Source organism: Oncorhynchus gorbuscha, linkage group LG16 (genome assembly GCF_021184085.1).
Source record: "Oncorhynchus gorbuscha isolate QuinsamMale2020 ecotype Even-year linkage group LG16, OgorEven_v1.0, whole genome shotgun sequence".
NCBI classification, from domain to species: domain Eukaryota; kingdom Metazoa; phylum Chordata; class Actinopteri; order Salmoniformes; family Salmonidae; genus Oncorhynchus; species Oncorhynchus gorbuscha.
The window spans coordinates 6,311,088-6,333,096 of NC_060188.1; the positions used below are offsets into that span (position 1 = coordinate 6,311,088).

The 22,009-nt window shown below is 44.8% G+C and overlaps 1 protein-coding gene across 2 annotated transcripts in view; it reads right to left on the minus strand.

The window, feature by feature from the left end:
* lmtk2 (lemur tyrosine kinase 2) overlaps window positions 1-22,009 on the minus strand; it is a 49,434-nt gene that overhangs the window by 2,936 nt on the left and 24,489 nt on the right. The window contains exons 7-14 of one of the 2 annotated variants that reach the window (XM_046304875.1): window positions 13,462-13,592; window positions 9,923-10,007; window positions 9,031-9,152; window positions 5,757-5,906; window positions 4,121-5,517; window positions 2,454-4,075; window positions 588-723; window positions 81-341 (exon numbers count right to left, since the gene is read on the minus strand). In XM_046304875.1, the coding sequence (XP_046160831.1) occupies window positions 81-341; window positions 588-723; window positions 2,454-4,075; window positions 4,121-5,517; window positions 5,757-5,906; window positions 9,031-9,152; window positions 9,923-10,007; window positions 13,462-13,592 (3,904 nt within the window). Of the gene's footprint in view, window positions 1-80; window positions 342-587; window positions 724-2,453; window positions 5,518-5,756; window positions 5,907-9,030; window positions 9,153-9,922; window positions 10,008-13,461; window positions 13,593-22,009 lie in introns of both variants that reach the window. The other variant, XM_046304874.1, reaches the window with a different exon arrangement.

A 22,009-nucleotide genomic window follows, 5' to 3' on the forward strand; every position in this document is an offset into this window, starting at 1 on the left:
CTATTCAATTACTATGTAGGAGTAGATAAAGCACATGTCTGTTTTCTGTAGTTTGTTTGTGTTGGTGCACTCCCACTTGCCTCCTTGTTCGGTGTCTGAGTCAGTGAGGTGTGTAAGGGAGAAGCTGGCGATGCTGGCCGGGGAGATGGAGAAGCGGGAGTAGTTGGAGCTGCTCCAGCTGGGCTCCGGGGTGCAGCCCCCGGGAGGGGGAGGGGAAAAGTAGTGCGAGGCTGTAGACGAAGGGGACATTGTCTTAGACACGGCCAGGTCCGAAGCTGCCTTGGAGAGGAACACCGAGGGCTCCGGGGACGAGAAGTCGTCATCCCATTCAAACCCACCGCCTGAGGGGAGAGAGACCTGTTTATAACCTTGATTTGGTACAATTAAGAGGCAATATGGAACATTTGCCACTGGAGATACTCATGAGCCAAAAGAGTCCCCCCCCCCTAAATTACCAAAATGTTTTTAAAAATTAGCAAAACTATAAACATCTGCATTTGTATTACATTGTCAGGTAGGTTTCATGGAACCCTTTAGGTCCTTCCTTGATAATGCTGATGGACGTTGGCTGTATCGTGATGCCTTACCTTCTTCATCTGTGGAGCTCTCTGTTGAGTTGGTGAACCTATTCATGTAGCTGGCCGTGGGCACAGGGCTGCTGAACTCTGACACCTGGCTGTTGGAACCTGACGAATGGTCTCCCAGCTCCTTGGTGGGGGTCTCCTACAGATGGGGAGACCAATAAGTGCAATGGTTAAAGTACAGTCTCATAACATTTAGACTAGGTCTAGATTGCACAGAGAGAACCTGTGAATGGTACGACAAAAAACAAATCAATATCACATGACATTCAAACCATTTCTAATGCATAGCCATAATATTTGTATCATTGTTGTTTTGATGTAGAGTGGGGAGAACAAGTATTTGATATACTGCCAATTTTGCAGAAAAAAGTCCAGAAGATCACATTGTATGATTTTTAAGTAATTCATTTGCATTTTATTGCATGACATAAGTATTTGATACATCAGAAAAGCAGAATTTAATATTTGGTACTGCAACCTTTGTTTGCAATTACAGAGATCATACGTTTCCTGTAGTTTGTTGACAAAGTTTGCACACACTGCAGCAGGGATTTTGGCCCACTCCTCCATACAGACCTTCTCCAGATCCTTCAGGTTTTGGGGCTGTCGCTGAGCAATAGGGACTTTCAGCTCCCTCCAAAGATCTTCTATTGGGTTCAGGTCTAGAGACTGGCTAGGCCACTCCAGGAACTTCTTACGGAGCCACTCCTTAGTTGCCTTGGCTGTGTGTTTTGGGTCGTTGTCATGCTGGAAGACACAGCCACAACCCATCTTCAATGCTCTTACTGAGGGAAGGAGGTTGTTGGCCAAGATCTCGCGATACATGGCCCCATCCATCCTCCCCTCAATACGGTGCAGTCATCCTGTCCCCTTTGCAGAAAAGCCTCCCCAAAGAATGATGTTGCCACCTCCATGCTTCACGGTTGGGATGGTGTTCTTGGGGTTGTACTCATCCTTATTCCTCAACACGGCGAGTGGAGTTTAAAAAGCTATATTTTTGTCTCATCAGACCACATGACCTTCTCCCATTCCTCCTCTGGATCATCCAGATGGTCATTGGCAAACCTCAGAAGGGCCTGGACATGTGCTGGCTTGAGCAGGGGGACCTTGCGTGCGCTGCAGGATTTTAATCCATTACGGCATAGTGTGTTACTAATGGTTTTCTTTGAGACTGTGATCCCAGCTCTCTTCAGGTCATTGACCAGGTCCTGCCATGCTGATCCCCCACCTTCCTCGTTATCATTGATGCCCCACGAGGTGAGATCTTGCATGGAGCCCCAGACCGAGGGTGATTGACCGCCATCGTGAACTTCTTCCATTTTCTAATAATTGCACCAACACTTGTTGCCTTCTCACCAAGCTGCTTGCCTATTGTCATGTAGCCCATCCCTGCCTTGTGCAGGTCTACAATTTTAGACCTGATGTCCTTACACAGCTCTCTGGTCTTGGCCATTGTGGAGAGGTTGGAGTCTGTTTGAGTGTGTGGACAGGTGTATTTTATACAGGTAACGAGTTCAAACAGGTGCATTTAATACAGGTAATGAGTGGAGAACAGGAGGGCTTCTTAAAGAAAAACTAACAGGTCTGTGAGAGACGGAATCCTTACTGGTTGGTAGGTGATCAAATACTTATGTGATGCAATAAAATGCAAATGAATCACTTAAAAATCATACAATGTGATTTTCTGTATTTTTGTTTTAGATTCCGTCTCTCACAGTTGAAGTGTACCTATAATAAAAATTACAGACCTAGGTAGGAAAACCTGCAAAATCGGCAGTGTATCAAATACTTGTTCTCCCCACTGTAAATGTTAGATACAAGTGAAACAATGTCTGTGTGCATGCAAAAGGTGACAAGTGGGTACTCTACCTGGTCGAAAAGGAAAACAGTGACATCATCGAAGAACGACACAGCTCTACTGGCACTGTCTGAATCACTGCCCCCTGATGGCATGGAGGGTTTGGCACTGGGGGTGACCTTCAGCAGGCTCTTGAGGTTCCGCGCTCTACTGTCATCCGAGACTATAACGGGAACCGGGTGCACCGTGTCATCCTCGCTGTCCTCGCTGGAGCTGTGCAGCCGGTACGCCCGCATGTCATCATCTGAGTCATCGCTGTTATCGTCCTCTTCGTCTGCCTCCCCTCCGTCCTCCTGCCCATCAGAGCCGTCCCGCCTGCCCAGGTACCTCCCCTCCATGTCGGGCTCCTTCAACTTGGGGGTGATCTCGCTGGCGTAGGTCCTGGTTAGCTTAGCGTGTACCGGTATGTTCTCAGGAAAAGGTTTAGCTGAGGTAGCAACAGCAGGCAATGGAGGCTTTTCCAGGTCCTCGGTGGAAGTTCCGCTGGACTCTGAGTGACTGTGAGTCCTGAAGTCAGGGAAGAACTCCAGTGTCCCGGTTTCGTCCACACTGCCGTCAATGGACACAGGTGAAGTCTTCTCCCAGTCCTCCTCTGTGGTGAGGATCAGCACAGGGAGACTGGTCCCTTCCAGGGGCTGAGGCTTGGTCTTCTCCACTCCGATATCAACCAGTGCTTCTCGAGCGATGGGAGACTGTGACCCAGCAGAAGACTCTACATGCTCCTCCTCTGTGACTTCAGGAAGAACAGATGGACCTCCAGAAACACAGCCACTGATGTCCACCGTTGGCGAGATGGCTTCTTCAAACTTCTTCTCGGGCTCGGACTCGTTGTCAGAGAAGTAAGCAGAGTCTCTGTAGTTGCCTCCCATGAAAGATTCCTCGCCAGGGGCGATGGACTCTGCCTGCTGGTCCTCACCGTCCTGAGTCTCCACCTCTGAGACAATGATTTCAGGGGGAACCAGCATGGTAGCCGCTGCTGGCTCCTCCTCCTCTTCCTCAGCCAAACTCAGACCATTTTCCTCTGAGAAGTGGTCTTTGATGATGGGCTGAGAGTTCCACTCTGGAGACTCCAGGTTCTCTGTCTCGTAGCCGCTGTCGGCTGTTTTGTACGGGGGCTGGAGCTTGTGAGGGGCTGCCGGGGTGGTTAGCTCTTCGACAGACTCCTCCAGCATGTGGCTGTTGTCCAGGGAGTCTGGTGTCTCGGCTGAGTTCTCCACAGTGGGCAGAGTGGTGGAAACACTGTCCTCCAGTAGGCTGTCCTGGCTGATCTGGTCCATGGAAGGACCAGAGACCAGCAGAGAGGACCTGTCGTGCTCGTTGTCATGCTCATGCTCAGAGAGGACGGTGTCCATTTCGGCCTCTGTATCATCTTCAACCAGGTCGCTCAGCAGATCATCACTGGTAAAGCCTTCACTGGTCAGGCCATTGTCAACAGCAATCTCAATGACATAGATTGGGGGAGGGCTTAGCGGGTCGTCTGTTGGCTCTTTGATTCCTATGGATTCAACACAGTCATCCTCTGAGGCTCTGAGGCGGTCTTCAAGGCTGGGGTTTTTGGCATCCATGCACAGGGGGTCTGTAGTGGCACTTTCAGAGAGGAGTGTGGGAGACTGGTGGATATTTGCTGAACTAATAACAAGGACCTCAGCCCTCTGAGAGGTAGAGTCAAAAGCAGAGTCCATCATATTAGAGGACTGCTGCAGCAGTTCTCTAATTGGCAGCTGGTTGCTACAGATGTCCTCTGTTACCAGTGTATTTGAAGGCACCAGTGTTTTAGGGTCTGCTAGAGGTTGCAGGAAATCCACAAAACTGGGACTCATAAAGTCAAAAAGTTCCTCCTCTGCTGGGGACATGTTGCTCTCCACAGGTTTTATGGGGATCTTTGCTACGTTTATGCCATCTATGGTCTCATCATCATCATCCCAAGAGTTCATTCTGAAACTGTGCTCGGGGATGTGGGTCAGACCAGGTTGGAGGAGGTCCAGTTGTTGACTCCCACTACTTTTCCCTGATAAACCAGAGCCCTCCTTCATCAGGCTCTTCTCTTTGAGGAACATGAAGTTGTCCGCTAGTTTCTCAGTGTTCAGAAGCCTCATCACATCCGGGGTTCCCTCCCCCTCTGCCTCCTCTAAAGAGTCCTGGAGGATGACCTCTGAATGGCGCTCCCCTAAAAAAGAATTCCGAAAGCACTTTTCTGTTCCCTGGGCCTGCCCCTCTACAGACTCCACTCTCTGGAAACCATTTCCGTTGAGTTCTGGAAGCTCCATGAAGCCCCTGTTCCAGGAATGGGAGTCCTGTCTGGAGTCTCCTTCGCTGAAGATGTTGGTGTGGAAGGGGCTGTCATGCTCACTGGACGACCAGATGTGGCTGTCCTGGAGGTACGAGTCCTTAGAGTCTATGCTGTGGTGGAAGAAGTCTGCATCGGTGCTGGACTCATCCAAGCGGACGTCTTGGAGGGTGACACATTTCTGCCTGTCTGAAACTGTCTCTACCTCCGGACCCCTGTTCTCCTCCACGGTGCTCTCCCCCTGCTCCTCCAACTGGATGTAGTACTCATTTCCATTGGCTGGTTTGTGAGCGTCAAACACGGGAAGGATCCCAGGGATTGCCGAATGGGTGTTCCTGCTGTCGGAGCCCCCCGTCCTGGGGGCTGCGGGGTCTGGAAAGTGGGCCTGAATGTCCTCGCTGGGCACAGGGAAGAACATGCTGTGATAGTTGAGCGTGGTGTCCATGGCCGAGCGTCCATGGCCACTGCTGCTGTCGTAATGGTCGTGCTTGGCCGCTTCCCACACATACTCGAAGCTCAGACCACGGCTGGTCTCAGTGACGGTGAGCACCTCGTCCACCTCGGCCCGCAGGGCGTCATCTGCGAACTGCTCCAGAATGGGGTAGGAGGAGTGGCTGACGGTGGTCTGGCGTGTGACAGGGTTGGGCTTGAGGGAGTCCCAGCGCTGCTGGAAGTCGCCCTCCACATCCTTCTGGCCCTGCATACGCAGGTAGGTGAGCAGCCGGTGGATCTCCTCGGCCGTGGCCCGCTTGTCTGGAGTCAGCCAGCAGAACTGTAGCACCTCATACCTGCACAGGAGAGAGAGTTGAGGTATTATCTTTATGGCATGAGCCGAGGCTTTTTAATTACAGTTTGACTTCATAACAGAACATATCGTTTCAATGTCAAGTATGCAATTCATACACTTCTCTTTATGGTAAAGTATTTAAGTTTTGTAACAAATCAGGAGACACTCCATATATAACATGTAGTCCAGCTAGATTCAGTTGGTGTCATGTGTAGTATGGTTGGAGAGAGCGGGACTGACCATCTGTCGGAGTAGGGCAGCTCCAGCTGTGGTTTCAACAGTTTGATCTGCTGTTCCCTGATGACGTGGTTCAGGACCTCACGGTCCGACAGGTGAGGGTAGGGCTGGGCAGCGTTCTCAAACAGCTCCCACAGAGTCACCCCCAAGGCCCTGCAAACACAGGGATCAGAGAGACACTTATGACTGGTGGAGGGATAATTACAACTCACAATCTACTGTACCCATGTGCATGGTGGCAACATGGGTCTGTGATTAAATGCTCAATGAGATGGGGGGGTATTTTCATATTGCAGCGTAATAACCATATTCACATCACAATTAATAATGTTCTTAATAAAAATTATCAAAAACAGGTCCCAAAACACAAATATTCCTCGAAGTGAAAGATTACACAGAGTTGCCCCCCACGTTTTATACTCACAACAGCCACAATTTGTCGGGGCATGGATTCGACAAGTTATCAAAAGCGTTCTACAGTAATGCTTGCCCATGTTGGCTGCATGTCCTTTGGGTGGTAGACCATTCATTATACCCTGATTCTACCGCTTGTCTGTCAAAGTTGGACATTACATTTTTACATCTGAGCTCCTAGAGTGCGGCTCTCCTTTATTGTTTTGGTGTTCCACTCCGCTAGCCAGGTGTGCGTTTCTTTCACCTCTCGACCATTCTTGATAGACACAGGAAACTGTTGTGTGGGGAAAACCACGCAGCATTGCAGTTCTTGAAACAAACCAGTGCGCCTGTCACCTACTACCATACCCGGTTCAAAGGCACTTAAATATTTTGCCTTGCCCATTCACCATCTGAATGCCACACACAATGTCTAATTTGTCTCAAGACGTAGAAATCCTTATTTAACCTGTCTTCCCTTCATCTACACTGATTGAAGTAGACTTAACAGGTGACATCAATAAGGGATCATATCTTTCACCTGGTCAGTCTCATGGAAAGAGCAGGTGATCTTAATGTTTTGTATAGTCAGTGCATGGGTCAATCCACGACTAGAGTTCCTTTTGCATCTATTCAAAAATGTCCAAGTTTTCACCATTTTAAAGCCCTAGTTGTTTTCTGAGGATTAATATTTATTTCACGTGATTCATTTACGTTTGTCATTCATTTTAAGGTGAACTGAACTCTCGTTTTAATATGGTGAAACTATTCCTTTGAAAATAATTTTTCTAAACAAATAGTCAAATCATAGCGTAAAAGCAAGTGAGCTGGTGCTACTCTTTTTGGCCATTATCTGGTGTTTTGTGGTGGAAAACAATGTCAACCCTGTCACCCATAGATATGCTAGACAATTTCAATATTTTTGTGAAGCTTGCATTCAATTCCCACTCCGTGTTGCACACAAGCTTCCATCCTCCCGGTCACAAGGGGATTTATGGTCAATTAAAGATCAAACAGTCCACCCTGCTACTTAATTTGTCAGTTACTATAATGTTTTTGTTTAACCTCTATAATAGACCAGGCATTCAGAGCTTCCATTTTTAAATGTATTTTGTCCTATTTTCCTGTTAAATAAATATTACATAGATGCATTTTTTTCCTCAAGTGGGCTTAATGAGTACAGTGGCAGACAAATCACTCCCTTTATACAATGGAAATAATTACAATATGATCAAAACTAACTTTGCATAATATTGTAGTCTATAGTGTATTTTTATAACCCAAACCATTGGTTTCCAGATATATTAAGAGTAGATGTTACTATTCTGTTTCATCATAAATCACTGTGGTTCCTATTAAGCCAGTTTGCATTGATTGAAACACATGGGGATAGTGAGCTTACATTCCTAATATTCAATTAACATATGGTTTTTGTTCAGATTACAGCATCTAGCCATTGTGCCTTTATCAAGATGAGAAACAATTAAACCTCGGTACTCTCTCCATGACATTTGATGCAGAGAGAGAAGAATAAGATCAGGGTTGAGGGAAATCAGGCCTACAAGTAGTGGACAAAAAGGCCAACATAAGAGGGACAAGATGATGACTTTTGGGTGGGGGCATATTGTTGACCTTCATTCATCCAGGTGATTCCGTGTTTTGGTCCACCAGCTGTCCCTTTGTAATACAACAGTAGAGAGGTAGATTTGAAACCGTCTTCAGACAAACAAGTTGAACTAATTAACAAGAATAGCAGTACAGGAAATGTGAATCAGTTTTCAGATAAACCATTGCGTGTGTTATGGTCTTTGTGCATGGATTCTTATCCACAGAGGACCAGTGTGTGTGCAGGTTTTTGTTCTAACAGAGTATTAACTCCTGATTCAACTCTATGATTAGTTTATTAGTTGAATCAGCTGTGTACGGGTGGTTGGCAAGAACAAAAACTTCCACATTGAGCTCTGTTGATACGACTGGACACCCTCCTGATGAATAGTAATGATCAGTTTATTTTAATAACTTTAGGGGGGATTAATATAATACAATTTTACATAAGAAATGTCAGTTTTGAATATTTGGAAATTAATTCAAATTGATCATTTAAGAGGTGGGCTTATAAATGGTACATTCAGTAGCCATTAAGCCCAGTCCAAACATAAAAATTAGGAATGTATATTTCATTGTATCTCCACTTTTCCTACGAAGATTAGGGCAGTACATGTTAGAAATGTCTAAACTTAGATGTTGATGGGCATAATATGTACACTTACCCTACACTACCCAAAATGCACTATTGGTGGAATGACCCATATTCTGTGAACTAAACATATCCTTATTTAGGGGTATATGTGGTGCTGCAACGAGAGCCTCCTTATGCAACGTTGTGATTTACAGCTGTGACACGGACTGGCACGGAGCCATGAGGTCATAAGGGAGGGGCCAGGAGGGATAGGTTCCAGTGCTGCCGTGCTGCTGAGTGGGAGTGCAGGGTCAGCGTCTTCTTCCCTTTAGAAGTCAGCTAGACTGAGTGCCTGCTAAGATTTACACTCTCAAAGAGGCGCTATCTGGACAGAAGAATCAGAGATAGTCTATCATCTTCAAAGGAGACCCTGACCTACTGCTCAGCAACAGCACAACAGGACACAGGTTGACTCACTGTGTTAATGTGTTTATTTTATTCAACACAGTGAAGCACAATGCCCAGGAGGCTGCTGAGGGGAGGATGGCTCATAATAATGTCTGGAATGGAATCAACTACACAGACACCATGTGTTTGAGGCCATTAAATGTATTCTGTTCCAGCCATTACTATGAGCCTGTCCTCCCCATTGAAGGTGTCATCTACCGCCTGTAAATTGCACAGTGACCAGGTGGAGGTACCTACCACACATTGCCAGGCTTGGTCTGGTCCAGAGTGATCACGCCCCCATGGCGCTCCCCCACCAGCTCCGGGGCCATCCAGCGCAGGGGCGCCGACTCATCGTCCTCTGTGATGATGTAATCCTCCTGTGACATGAGAGAGGGACAGAGTCAAGCATGGGACATCCATGTAATTACATGCAGAACACATAAGTGTAATTTAATAGGATGTCTATCACAGAATAGTTCTACAAACAACCAGTAGGCTCACATTCACCTTTTTTCCCCATTCAATTCAGTGATGTGTTTTGCCACGGCTTCTTTCGAAGAAGCATTTGGATGTTTGGTAGCCTTTCCTTCAGTTCTAACCCACATTACTGTACTTTGAGTTGTTTTCAGAGTTCCTAGTAAGTACTTCATCAAGCTCAAATACAGCCAAAACACCTCTGGCCACACTTGTTGACCGTGCTAAATAGAGAGCTCAACATTATTTGAGGAATGCAGTGGGCGGAGCTAGCCTTATCAACAGTCAGGCCAGGGACAAACGCAGTGGGGAGTTACACTTTGGTAAAACAGAGTTCTGCCAGACTGGGCTCAAAGGCTGTATATAAACCCCCTACTGGAAAGCACTTATCCTCCCCTTAATAAAACACTTTTACACTCTTGTGTTGACTACACGGACTAGGCCTTATACTACTGTACAGTACTGGCTTTGACATCCTTTGAAACTTGGTGGATGTGTAAGCTCTCTGTTCAGCTGGGCTCAGCATTGTGAAAAGGGTTATAGGTTAATGAACCTAAACTGAAACTATTGTAACAGCACACATACAGATGCCACTTCCTTCTGTCACCTGAAAGTAAAACAAAATCCCCCTGATTCCATTTGAAGGAAAACAGGATGGAAAGTTCCCTGGTACCTTGTATCTGTAGGGGCCAATGCCATAGTCTCCCACTTTGACCGTCAGGTCTGCAGTCAGATAGCAGTTCCTCAGGGCTAAGTCACTGAGAAAAGAGAGGGAAACCGATTAAAGAAGATTCAAAAGCATGAGGATTTACAGAGTTTATTGTGTGTTCAATATGGTCTAGTGTAGTCATAGAACGGTGAATGGATCACAGGGCTGCAAATAATAGGCAGCTGGTCCAGTTGTTCTGGTGCCAAGCCACAGGCCCAGTTGAGTCTACCAGCACTACATCAACAAATAGCTCTCTTTTGTTCCCTCTGAACTAGGGTTGGGCGATACTTGGGGAGAACTCTTCTACGACACGCTACACCAAATATCGCGATATCTGATATAATCGTTTTGTGTCGTTAATGACTAAAATCACTCCAGACTGTGCAATTTGTGCTTATTTACAATATCAGTCACATTCTCATTAAATAATATTTGTGTGGCGAAGAAATAAGACTTAATTCATTTAGACTTTCTTTTCAACATATTGCACAGACTAACTGATTAAACTGCACAGTTTAGATTTGTAAAGTTCAAATTAAATATAGTCTTGCGTATCACAATATATCATCAATGTCATCATATATCGGCCCAACCCAAGTTTGAACACAAGTAAGTGGTTTGGGATAAACACTGCAGTTCACACAACTGTAGTCTCTGAAGAGAAAACAACACTCTGAACCTTATCTTGTTCATCAATCATTTGGGAAGAAGATGGAACTCCGTGCTGCTGCAAGAGACATTTAGATTGGCTCTGTGCTGCTCTCATGTGATCATGCAATGGAAATAAATAATTGAAAGGGTGGAATATACAGTCAGTTGCCAGTTTATTAGGTACACCCATCGAGTACCGGGTCGGACCTCCCTGTAGCCATGAAGGGATGTACCTGGTCAGCAACAATGTTGAGATCCGCTGTGGTATTCAAATGTTGCTCAATTGGTATTCAGGGACCTAATGTGTGTCAGGAAAACATTCCCCACACCATTACACCACCAGCCTGTGCCAGGATGGGGCCAAGGACTCATGCTGCTTATGCCAAATCCAGGATTCGTCAGACCAGGCATTGTTTTTCCATTCCTCAAATTGTCCAGTCTTGGTGGTTTAGTGTTTACGAGACTCTTCTTGTTTTTAGCTGATAGGAGTGGAACTCTGTGTGGTCATCTGCTGCAATAGCCCATCCATGACAAGGACTGACGAGTGGTACATTCCAAGATGCCGCTCTGCACATCATTGTTGTACTCCGTTATTTGCCTGTTAGTTTGCACAACTCTTGCCATTCTCCTTCGACCCCTCTCATCAACTAGCTGTTTCACCCACAGGACTGCATGGTTGTTTTGGTCACACCTTTCTCGTAAACCGTGGACACTGTCGTGCATGAAAAGCCCAGGAGACCAGCTGTTTCTGAGGTACTGGAACCGACACGGCTGGCACCGACGATCTTACAATGCTCAAAGTCACTTAGGTCACTAGTTTCGCCTATTCTAACATTTAATTGAACAGTAACTGAATGACTTGATGCCGGTCTGCCTGCTTTATATAGCCTTCCACGGCCAGTATTTTTGGGGTGGTGTACGTAAAAACAGTCCACAGTATATTTTCATGCCTTAAATACACTGTACAGGCCTATGACAGGATGACATAATATCCCAGTGACAAATTTTGAATAATTACATTTTCCTCACCCTAATATGATTAAATGCCATGTCTCAGGTGATTAAGGACCCCTTCAACCTGACTCTAAATCCAACCACCACAGACCCAGGTCAGGTCAGGGCCAGACAAAGACTGGACTCTTCAGTGGCTTTAGACCCAAACACATTTGGACTTATAGCTTGCATCACTAGAGGAAACCTCATCCAGTTGCTTCTGTTCCATCCCTAGTAACAAAATCACTGATGTTGGAGCTTTTCCCCACTCACTCATACAGCACCAGGATATTGTTCCCAGGGAAGAACACTCACAGGTGGGCAGAGTGGCAGTGAGGCGGGGTGGACAGGAGAGGGCGATAATGGGGGACAGGGCTGTCTGAGTGGACAGATGGTATCTCATTCAGACTGGGACCCTCATGGAGGGAGAGGCTCTGGTTTCCCCCAGGCCCAAGAAACATTTCACCACCAACCCGTTCCAAGCGAGTCTCTTTAACCCCGTCTATCCGTGGACATCGCTGACACTAGTGGTCTGTGCTCGTACACCCCGAGAGCTACTGTCAGGCCCACTGAAACATCGGCAAGATAAATTGAGAGATATTTTAAACCTCTTCTGTCCTGGATGTTCCCTGCTGTTGGCGAACACAGTGCATTACAGTACTACTGGAAGATCAGGGAGAGAAAATCAGATTCAAAGTCGTATCCCTATAAGGCAAATGGCATGGGGGCAATTTGGTGCAGACACATCAGCAGATTCTTAACCTCTGACAGACAATCCATATAGTTCAGAGACCTAGCGAGTTAAAAACAAAGACCTTACAACAACAAAAAAGGAGATCAACTGATTTTGCTCATTTGAGTAAAATTACCAAATTAATTAATGTCACACTGGTCGAAAAACTGGGGAACACAGTTCCCTCTCTCTACTGCCCCATATGCTATTTCTCCCCAGGGTTGTTATGGAATGTCAGTCAGAGTGGTTCTCCTGGACCGCCGTCTTATTGCTGTGGCCACTCCATCACAATAACATGCTGGGCTCAGACCACAGACACTAAGCCTTGGCTATAGTTTCAGTTCACACCACTGCCACCGTCCCAGAAGGCTTTGTGGCACCGTGCTAGCCACAGCCCCGTGTCGGGTACTTTGTGGGCGGGGCATCACACCTTGGTAGTAAATCAACTTTGCAACCCAACCAAAAGAAAAGCGGTGCACTATTTTTTATTATGACTGTCATTACGACCCTGTTAACGGTGGAATCTCGTACTTGGGCTCCTTTTGAGTTGTAACACAGGATAATAAATGGCCAACATGAGGCTATCCATTTACACACAAACAGCAGAATCATCATATCCCTCTGACAGGCTGATAGTTGACACTGTGGCAATGCGTGGGAGCTGGGTAATTGGAGCCCTTTGGGTTTATTCTGAGCATGCAAAACAGAGCATGTGGATGGGCTGAGCGGAGCCTACATGTCCTGCACTGCCGGGTAAAACGTTCAACCAAACAGGCCCTTGCAGCACTCTCCTTTTTGGATAGGCCCAGTGTCCCTGTTTAGGATCAGTGTTGGCTTGGGAGTAGGAGTACATATCCATAAGAGAAAGTTGCCATGAGGGAGGCCAAAACCACATATTTCATTTGATAGAGACACACATTAATATCACTTGTCTGATACTATCGTAAGTTGGAAGATGTAAAAACAGACAGTACTACTCAAAATGTTTGATGAAGTCTTAATTCCTTGAAACACAACTCTCGTTTGACATCTGAAGGCTGTGCCCTTAGCTAAGGCTGTGCCCTTAGCTAAAGCAGTGTCTAGTTGTGACTGACTGGTGTAAACGGAGCCAGAGCAGAAGTGCTACCTGTGCAGGAAGTTGTGTTTGTGGAGGTGGGTGACACCAGCAGCGATTTCACAGGCCATCTTCTGCAGCTGCAGCAGCTCAGCATTTCGGAACATCCAATCCTGCTGAGACAGGTAGCTCCGGAGGTCCCCCTGAAATGGAGACACATGCACAAGATAACACCTGTGTACTAGTTTCAATGCCAAAACAGCATTTGCTTAGTCCTTATTTTAATATAAAATGGCACACAGAAACATCACAACTTGAAGCTCCTGTAATATGGACTTGAGTGACTATCTGAAGGTGCATTGTAAGCAGTCATCCACACAGGGGCAGTAGACTCCCTCCAACTGCATAGCTCTCTCCAGCCCAGCAGGGTTTTACTGCTGATGGGGGAGTAGAACCAAATAAGGGCCCAGCTGTTTAATACACCTAGGTCTATATGCTGTGTCATGGCAATTTTAAAATACAAAATCCGGCCAGTGGGGTGGATCGACCCTTGCCGAATGGCCAGGTCACGTTTCTGGGCACGCGGTCAAAAGCTCCGTTTGGGAGAGGAGGTGAACGGGGCAGGCCAGTGGTGTGTGAGAATAACGAGTCCCACAGTCTGGGGAAATGGGTTGAGGGTGGCAAAATTAATTCCCACCCCTCAGATGTTGGGGAGGGCAGCTGAGGCTGATGCCAGAATGTAACTAACCACCAAGCCACCAGAGACCTCTGATTGTAGTGGTACAAACCGTCACTATGTGGGTTAGGCCGAGGTGGCATGAGTGCAAGGCATTCATCTGGCAGTTTAGATCAGTAACGTTGGGGTAATGAGTCTGAGTTGATGGATTCACTGACAAGGCTCCTCCTGAGGTAATAGGGGCTTGCCTCGTACTATTGTGTCAACAGTGGCTGTGGTTCACACCCTGCAGGCAACTCAAAGCTCTGAGAACTGCCATGAAAGGCTTGCATTCTCACCTACATCTCTCAACATAGTGCAGCCTCCTTTTAAAGGACAAAACCTTCACAACACATTGGTAAGACTTTTACCATTAAAATAAAAAACTGTTGTGAAAAACAAACGACGGAAAGAACATTGAGCAAAGACCACAGTAGACAAAGCCACACCCTTATTTTGACGCTGCACCACTAATCCAGAATGGAATTTCATTGAAGGGGGCATTATAATGTATCATTTCAAATGACTTTAGCTACACACACCCTCTGCTACTTTGTCATTTATCCTACAAATACAAGGAACAGTAGAGGCCCCAATATGGAGCCCTGTGGAACACCACATGATATCCCTCTAGCCCCCAGGTGGTCCTTCACCAGAATCCATTCTGATCGGTCCCTTATACAAAGCCAGTCAGATCAACTGGGTCCTGGACAAGGATAGGATCTACTCCAATAAGGTCCTTCTATATACAGCCAGTCAAAGAAAAGGGCTGCAGGACCAGGTATGTATGGGATCAGATCCACCACGGTGGGGGAGCTCTGGAGAAGGTGACCGCTGTGTCACCCAGCGCTAAAGGACTCCTGTGGAATGTGGTAGTGAAAACACAGCCACTCTGCAGGGTCATACAATATACAGGCAGCTTTCAGTAAAACTGTCAATCCACACGACTCAAGGTAATGGATCAGCCGTGTTTACTCAGAGCGCTCTGTGCCCTGACTGACTACAAGCAGCTTAGACCAGACTACTGACGGAACCACCATAACTCTTGTTATTGTCTTGCTGGAAGATCCAGTTGCGGCCAAGTTTCAGCCTCCTGGCAGAGGCAACCAGGTTTTTGACAAATATATCCTGGTACTGGGTAAAGTTCATGATGCCGTTGAGTGTTGACCTTAACAAGGGCCCCCAGGAACAGTGGAAGAAAAATTTTCCCAAAACATTAACGTCCACCATCATAATTTACAGTAGGCAGTTTTCCGCTGCAACCATTTAGCTGTGGCACTGCAAAGTCATTGCCGCTACACTAAAAATATATAGCATCTTTCTGCCAAGGCGCAACTTTGAAGATGCTATAACAGTCCACATTTACTTTTCCTCTGCAAATACAATGAGTAATGACTAGAAAATCCAGACAGCCCCACAGTAGAATATTTTATATATTTACCTAGTCTGTTGGTTGTTGTGTGTTTTTTGCAAGATAAATGTTACTCACAAGGTGCATTCAAGTTGACAGTGTTATAGGAAGAGACAAGCAGCCAATTCTTAATGCAACAGCAGTTTTAATGGCATTTGTTTAAAAGAGCTTTCCATTCCTACTTTTTCCTACTTTTTTTATCTTCAAAATGTGTGTAAACTGCACCATTGTAAACCCAGAGTTTTAGCAGTGGCATAGTTAACCTCTCTGCGCACGGAACCCGGTAGCGGGCTGAAATTCCACAACATACGGTAATCGATACATAAATAGTCATATTAAACATTCATGAAAATACAAGTGTCTAACATGTATCGAAAGCCTAGAATCTTGCTAATCTAACTGCGTTGTCAGATTTAAAAAATTATTTACTGCGAAATAATACGATGCGATTATCTGAGGATAGAGCCCCATAAATATATATATAATTCAACCAGCACAGGCTAACAAAATCACAAACTGCATTAAAATAAATAGTTCACCTTTGACGATCTTCATCTGTTTGCAATCCCAATGCTCATTGTTACACAATGAATGATCTTTTGTTTGATAAAATCCGTTTTTATAGCCTAACACAAAACATTTTGTGAACCGCTTGTGTCGTGAATTCCGTCTCATTCCATTTTCGACGACACATTCGAAGGTAAATACCCCACACAGAACGTGACTTTTCCAGTCATGTTTGGTTTCATTGCAATCAACTGGTTTGTTTGTAACACAACCAAACCTGATGGGCCATTTCGCAGGACGTATTGACTGAAAGAAACCGATTTGAAGACAAGTAATGACATCACTGTGCACCAATGATATGACCACTGTTTCGTTTATTGACTGTATTTTAACCCAGTGACCACTGATAGTCTTGAAATCTAGCTGGGTAGATAGCCAATGAGCTGAGGTAAACGGCAATATGCAATGGTTGTGTTGGAAGACCAACACATGTAGTAAACTCCGGCGTAAAGTGAGTCATTCGCTATTGAAGTTTTATACCAGAAGGAACTACGCATATTACGAAACAGTCAGCTGTTTATATATCAATCAGTATGGTGACTAAGTCAGGGAAAGCTAAATCGAAGTCTAGATATACAGGTGTACACACAATTTTAGAAGAAATTGATAGGAAAAGCGAGACAGAGATTGTTGTAGGACGATTCATTTAGCAATTCCCAAGTGGAGGAATATTTTTGGAACGGAGGAGACATGTTTTGGACTTGTAAGTTCTTCTTGTGCTAATGCCCTTGTTTGAAAATAAAAATATTAGTGATTTTATTTTATTTTAGAAGCAATATATAAAAATGTAATGTAATGAAATGTGAGATGCGTGTGTCTGCCACCCCACCCCAACCCACATGAAATAGCCTATTTGAGGCTGTTGAGTGGAGGGCAGGCCCACAACAATGGCCAAAGTGAAATGGATAATAATAATAAAGACAGTAGATCTAGCAGGTCTATAATAATATATTCAACCTTATGTTCCCTGTACTCATATATATATATATATTAATTATACCTGTTGATACTCACTTTACAGCAGAAAGAGACTGCTATGGCACCTTGCATCAGCAGAACAATATTGTGTAAAGCTTTGGCAAAGTGGGTGGGGTTATATCCTTCCTGTTTGGCACTGTCCGGGGTCTCATCGGATGGGGCCACAGTGTCTCCTGACCCCTCCTGTCTCAGCCTCCAGTATTTATGCTGCTGTAGTTTGTGTCGGGGGGGCTAGGGTCAGTTTGTTATATCTGGAGTACTTCTTCGGTCTTATCCGGTGTCCTGTGTGAATTTAAGTATGCTCTCTCTAATTCTCTCTTTCTCTCTCGGAGGAGGACCTGAGCCCTAGGACCATGCGTTAGGACTACCTGGCATGACGACTCCTTGCTGTCCCCAGTCCACCTGGCCTTGCTGCTGTTCCCAGTTTCAACTGTTCTGCCTGCAGCTATGGAACCCTAAACTGTTCATATTTACTCTTGAGGTGCTGTCCTGTTGCATCCTCTACAACTACTGTGATTATTATTATTTGACCCTGCTGGTCATCTATGAACGTTTGAAAATCTCGGCCATCTTCTGTTATAATCTCCACCCGGCACAGCCAGAAAAGGACTGGCCACCCCTCATAGCCTGGTTCCTCTCTAGGTTTCTTCCTAGGTTTTGGCCTTTCTAGGGAGTTTTTCCTAGCCACCGTGCTTCTACACCTGCATTGCTTGCTGTTTGGGGTTTTAGGCTGGGTTTCTGTACAGCACTTTGAGATATTAGCTGATGTACGAAGGGCTATATAAATCTATTTGATTTGATAAAGGACTGAGGGTCTTCCAAATATTGAAAGTGTGTAAATAGTTACCCATGTTATTTTGTAAATGTATATCTTGTTTTCTTCATATTTTTCTCCATTTTTGTGTTAGAATACAATTTTGGCATTTTGTATATAGTTATTTGTTTCAAAATGTATACCTTCATCAATTTGGCCACTTGGGTACATTTGGGCTACTTGTGTGGGACACCTGGGTGACTTCATGATAAATGTCATGTAGAACACTCATTTTGGAAGTTATCATTCTGAAACTTTGCACAAGTACTGTTGCCCTCTTATTTTTTTCACTGAAATTGTCCCCATCATCCTATCTGAATGTTTGTTTTCTCTTGTTCATTTTAAAGATACAACAATTAAATTTTTTTAAAACATGTTTTTTTTTCATTGTATTATCTAAACCAGATCTATGGTGTTATATTCTCCTACATTCAATTCACATTTACACAAACTTCAGAGTGTTTTCTTTCAAATGGTACAAAGAATATGCATATCCTTGGTTCTGTGCCTGAGCTACAGTCATTTAGATTTGGGTATGTCTTCAGGCGGAAACTGAAAAAAGTAGGGGGTAGCTCTAAGAGGTTAAGAACATTAGCACGCTACAATTCACTGTGAGTGCATAGGGGAGTGTGGGGCAGAATGTAACACAGGTCAATGGTAAGGAAACTTGGGGTAAAACACAGCCCCACCGGAATATATTTTTTGGGAGTGACTCAAAATTGTGATGAGACCGATTACATTTGTTGCTGAGCAAGACTAGTGGCCACCAGGGATAGTGTTGGGGGGGGGGGTAAATGGTGACATGACGTGGTTTCTGTGACCTCAAGTTACCCTAACAGGTAGGCAGGCCTACATAATGTTCGCTGTGTTTATGCACATTTTTGGAACATCAAATTCATCAATAAGATACTAACTAATTAAAAGATCACATTTGGGATCTAACTAATGATTAGATCAATAGGATAAATGCAGATAAGCAAACACAAGATTCAGACTATTTATAGCCACTATGCTGTTTTCAGCTGGCCTACAGGTGATGATGTTTATTGCTAATAGCATTCCTAAGAAATATGGACCATGCATAGGCTATATTCACAATGGTCCAATATGTATAAATAAATCAATACAAATATGGACCATGCATAGGCTATATTCACAATGGTCCAATATGTATAAAATAAATATCAATACAAATATGGACCATGCATAGAACGACTGGAACGAACTACAAAAATCTCTGAAACTGGAAACACTTATCTCCCTCACTAGCTTTAAGCACCAACTGTCAGAGCAGCTCACAGATTACTGCACCTGTACATAGCCCACCTATAATTTAGCCCAAACAACTACCTCTTTCCCAACTGTATTTAATTTATTTATTTTGCTACTTTGCACCCCATTATTTTTATTTCTACTTTGCACATTCTTCCATTGCAAAACTACCATTCCTTTTTTGCCTTTACCTCCCTTCTCACCTCATTTGCTCACATTGTATATAGACTTGTTTATACTGTATTTTTGACTGTATGTTTGTTTTACTCCATGTGTAACTGTGTTGTTGTATCTGTCGAACTGCTTTGCTTAATCTTGGCCAGGTCGCAATTGTAAATGAGAACTTGTTCTCAACTTGCCTACCTGGTTAAATAAAGGTGAAAAAAAAAAATAAAAAAGGCTATATTCACAATGGTCCAATATGTATCAAATAAATAAATAAAATGTTAAACAAATAATTTTACCAGTATGTTATTAGGCTCATTATATTTTAGACGGCGTGAGCATCATTTTATTTTTCATTCACTTTGGGAGTAAAAAGTCCCCAGAACAGAGCTTCTCAATCTTTCAATATAAAAATTCTCTGGGGGGACCCCCTCCGCAACTTCTCCCCCAGAGCTCCCTTTTCATGTCATCCAACAAATGTAAACGTTTGCTAAACGCCATTGGTATTTGAATTGGTTGGTACTTTGGTCAGATGACATGAAAATAGAGCACTTTGGCCACGCAGACCAGTGGTGGGTTTGGTGTTGAAATGAGAATGTATGAGCAGAAAAGAACCCCATACCTACTGTAAAATATGGTGGTTGATCTTTGATGTTATGGGGTTATTTTGCTTCCACTGGGGCCCTTGTTAAGGTCAACGGCTTCATGAACTTTACCCAGTACCAGGATATTTCAGCCCAAAATCTGGTTGCCTCTGTCAGGAGGCTGAAACTCAGCTGCAAGTGGATCTTCCAGCAACACAATAACCCCAAGCACACATTAAAATCAACAAAGAAATGGTTCATTGGCTACAAAACTGACATTTTACAATGGCCATCTCAGTCTCCAGACTTGAAACTACTATAAAAATCTGTGGTTGGATAAAGGATATCAAGGATCTGGAAATATTCTGTAGGGAGGAATGGTCTAAGATCCCTGCCAATGTCTTCTCCAACTCATAAAACATTTCAGAAAAATGCTCAGTGCCATTATGCTAGCAAGGTGAGGTATTGAAAACAGGAGTGTAAATCATTTTGACCCCAATGTTTGATATGAAGTTTTTTTTATTTAATTTACTTTATCCATACAAATATCATGACACCTAAATAATTTAACAGTAAAAAAGGTGCAAAACACCACACCCATCATACCTGACAAAATAAGAAGTCCTCAAAGCTCCTCCATAGACCAGATGCAAAAACTGTTGCAGAGACATCAGAGCTGAGCTACCTCATCAAGTTAATACCTCCAGCCAAGATGACCTGCTCAGTTACAAGGTCCACTCACACCCTCCTCTCCAGCCTGAAGTTGTTTAACGACCACAATAACATTAAGTCATTAGCCAAACCCCATCTCCGTCCTCTGGATGTCGATTAAGGCAGCCCCTTCCTACAACCAGAGGCCTCTGCTATAGTAGCGGCCAGTCAGTCACAGGGCACAGTACCAGGCAGAGAGAGAGAGCTCTGTCAGAGATATGGGGGGTATCCCTCCTCCCTTTATAGAGGCTAGATCTGGGTTGGGGTCTAATTTATAGAGGCTAGATCTGGGTTGGGGTCTAATTTATAGAGGCTAGATCTGGGTTGGGGTCTGATTCATAGAAATCTGGGTTAGGGTTTGATCTATAGAGTCTAGATCTGGGTTAGGGTCTGATTCATAGAGTCTAAATCTGGGTTAGGGTCACTTGAGGGCTCCCACATGTGCACACACAAAGTCTGACACACACACACAAAGTAAAACTCCATCTATGCAAACAAACACGAAGCCCAACAGTAAACATATTCAAGGCAAACACACACTATATCAAACACGCCCCACTTACACACAAGCACACGCGTACACACACTAAACCGAGGGCTGATGCCACTGCGGGTAACAGCCTTTCAGATGCACTGAAAAATGAGCTCTGGCCGAACTGAATCAGAACATACCATTCACATGCCTGACTTACAGCCTGTCATCCCGAAACAGACTCAGCCGAAACACTAACCCCAAGAGGGGGAAAGGAAACACATAGAAATAAATACCTCTGAAACTCCCAGCTAATCCTAAAGACAGGCAGGACCTAATCAACAGGGTAATGTATATTCTACCAAGACTGAACATTCTGACACGCGCACACAGCACGAGCTGACAAAAAAAGCACTATGAGGACCAACATATTGCCGGTGTGGAGAGAAAACACACAAACACAGCAGGATGTGGGACTGGGCTCAGTGGGCAGATGGGGGGTAAATGAGCCTGTTTGCTGGTTGAGGGAGGGACGGAGGGAATGTGAGCTGAGACAGGTCCCTGATGAAACCTGCTGCTATGCAGCTCTCTGGTCCTGGGCACAGGGGCAAGAGGGGCCCAGAATAGATCAAGAAAAACACTAGATAAATCAGGCCATGATGGACAGCATTGACGGAGTGTAGCTCCCCAATAACCCAAGACGGATAGGCAAGCTAATTTAAGATGCACGGCTAAACCGGGAAGGGGGGGTGCTTGTAAGGCCAGGTGATTGGGAGACTAAATGATGTCTACTTATTGGATGGCGTTGGAACTGGAGTGTGAGCTGCCCACAAGCGGAGCTTACCACAGTCAGACCGACAGGATGGTCTAATTACTCCCTTCCACTCTGATCATGAGTTAGGAAAAATGCCTGGCATGTTGACATATCATT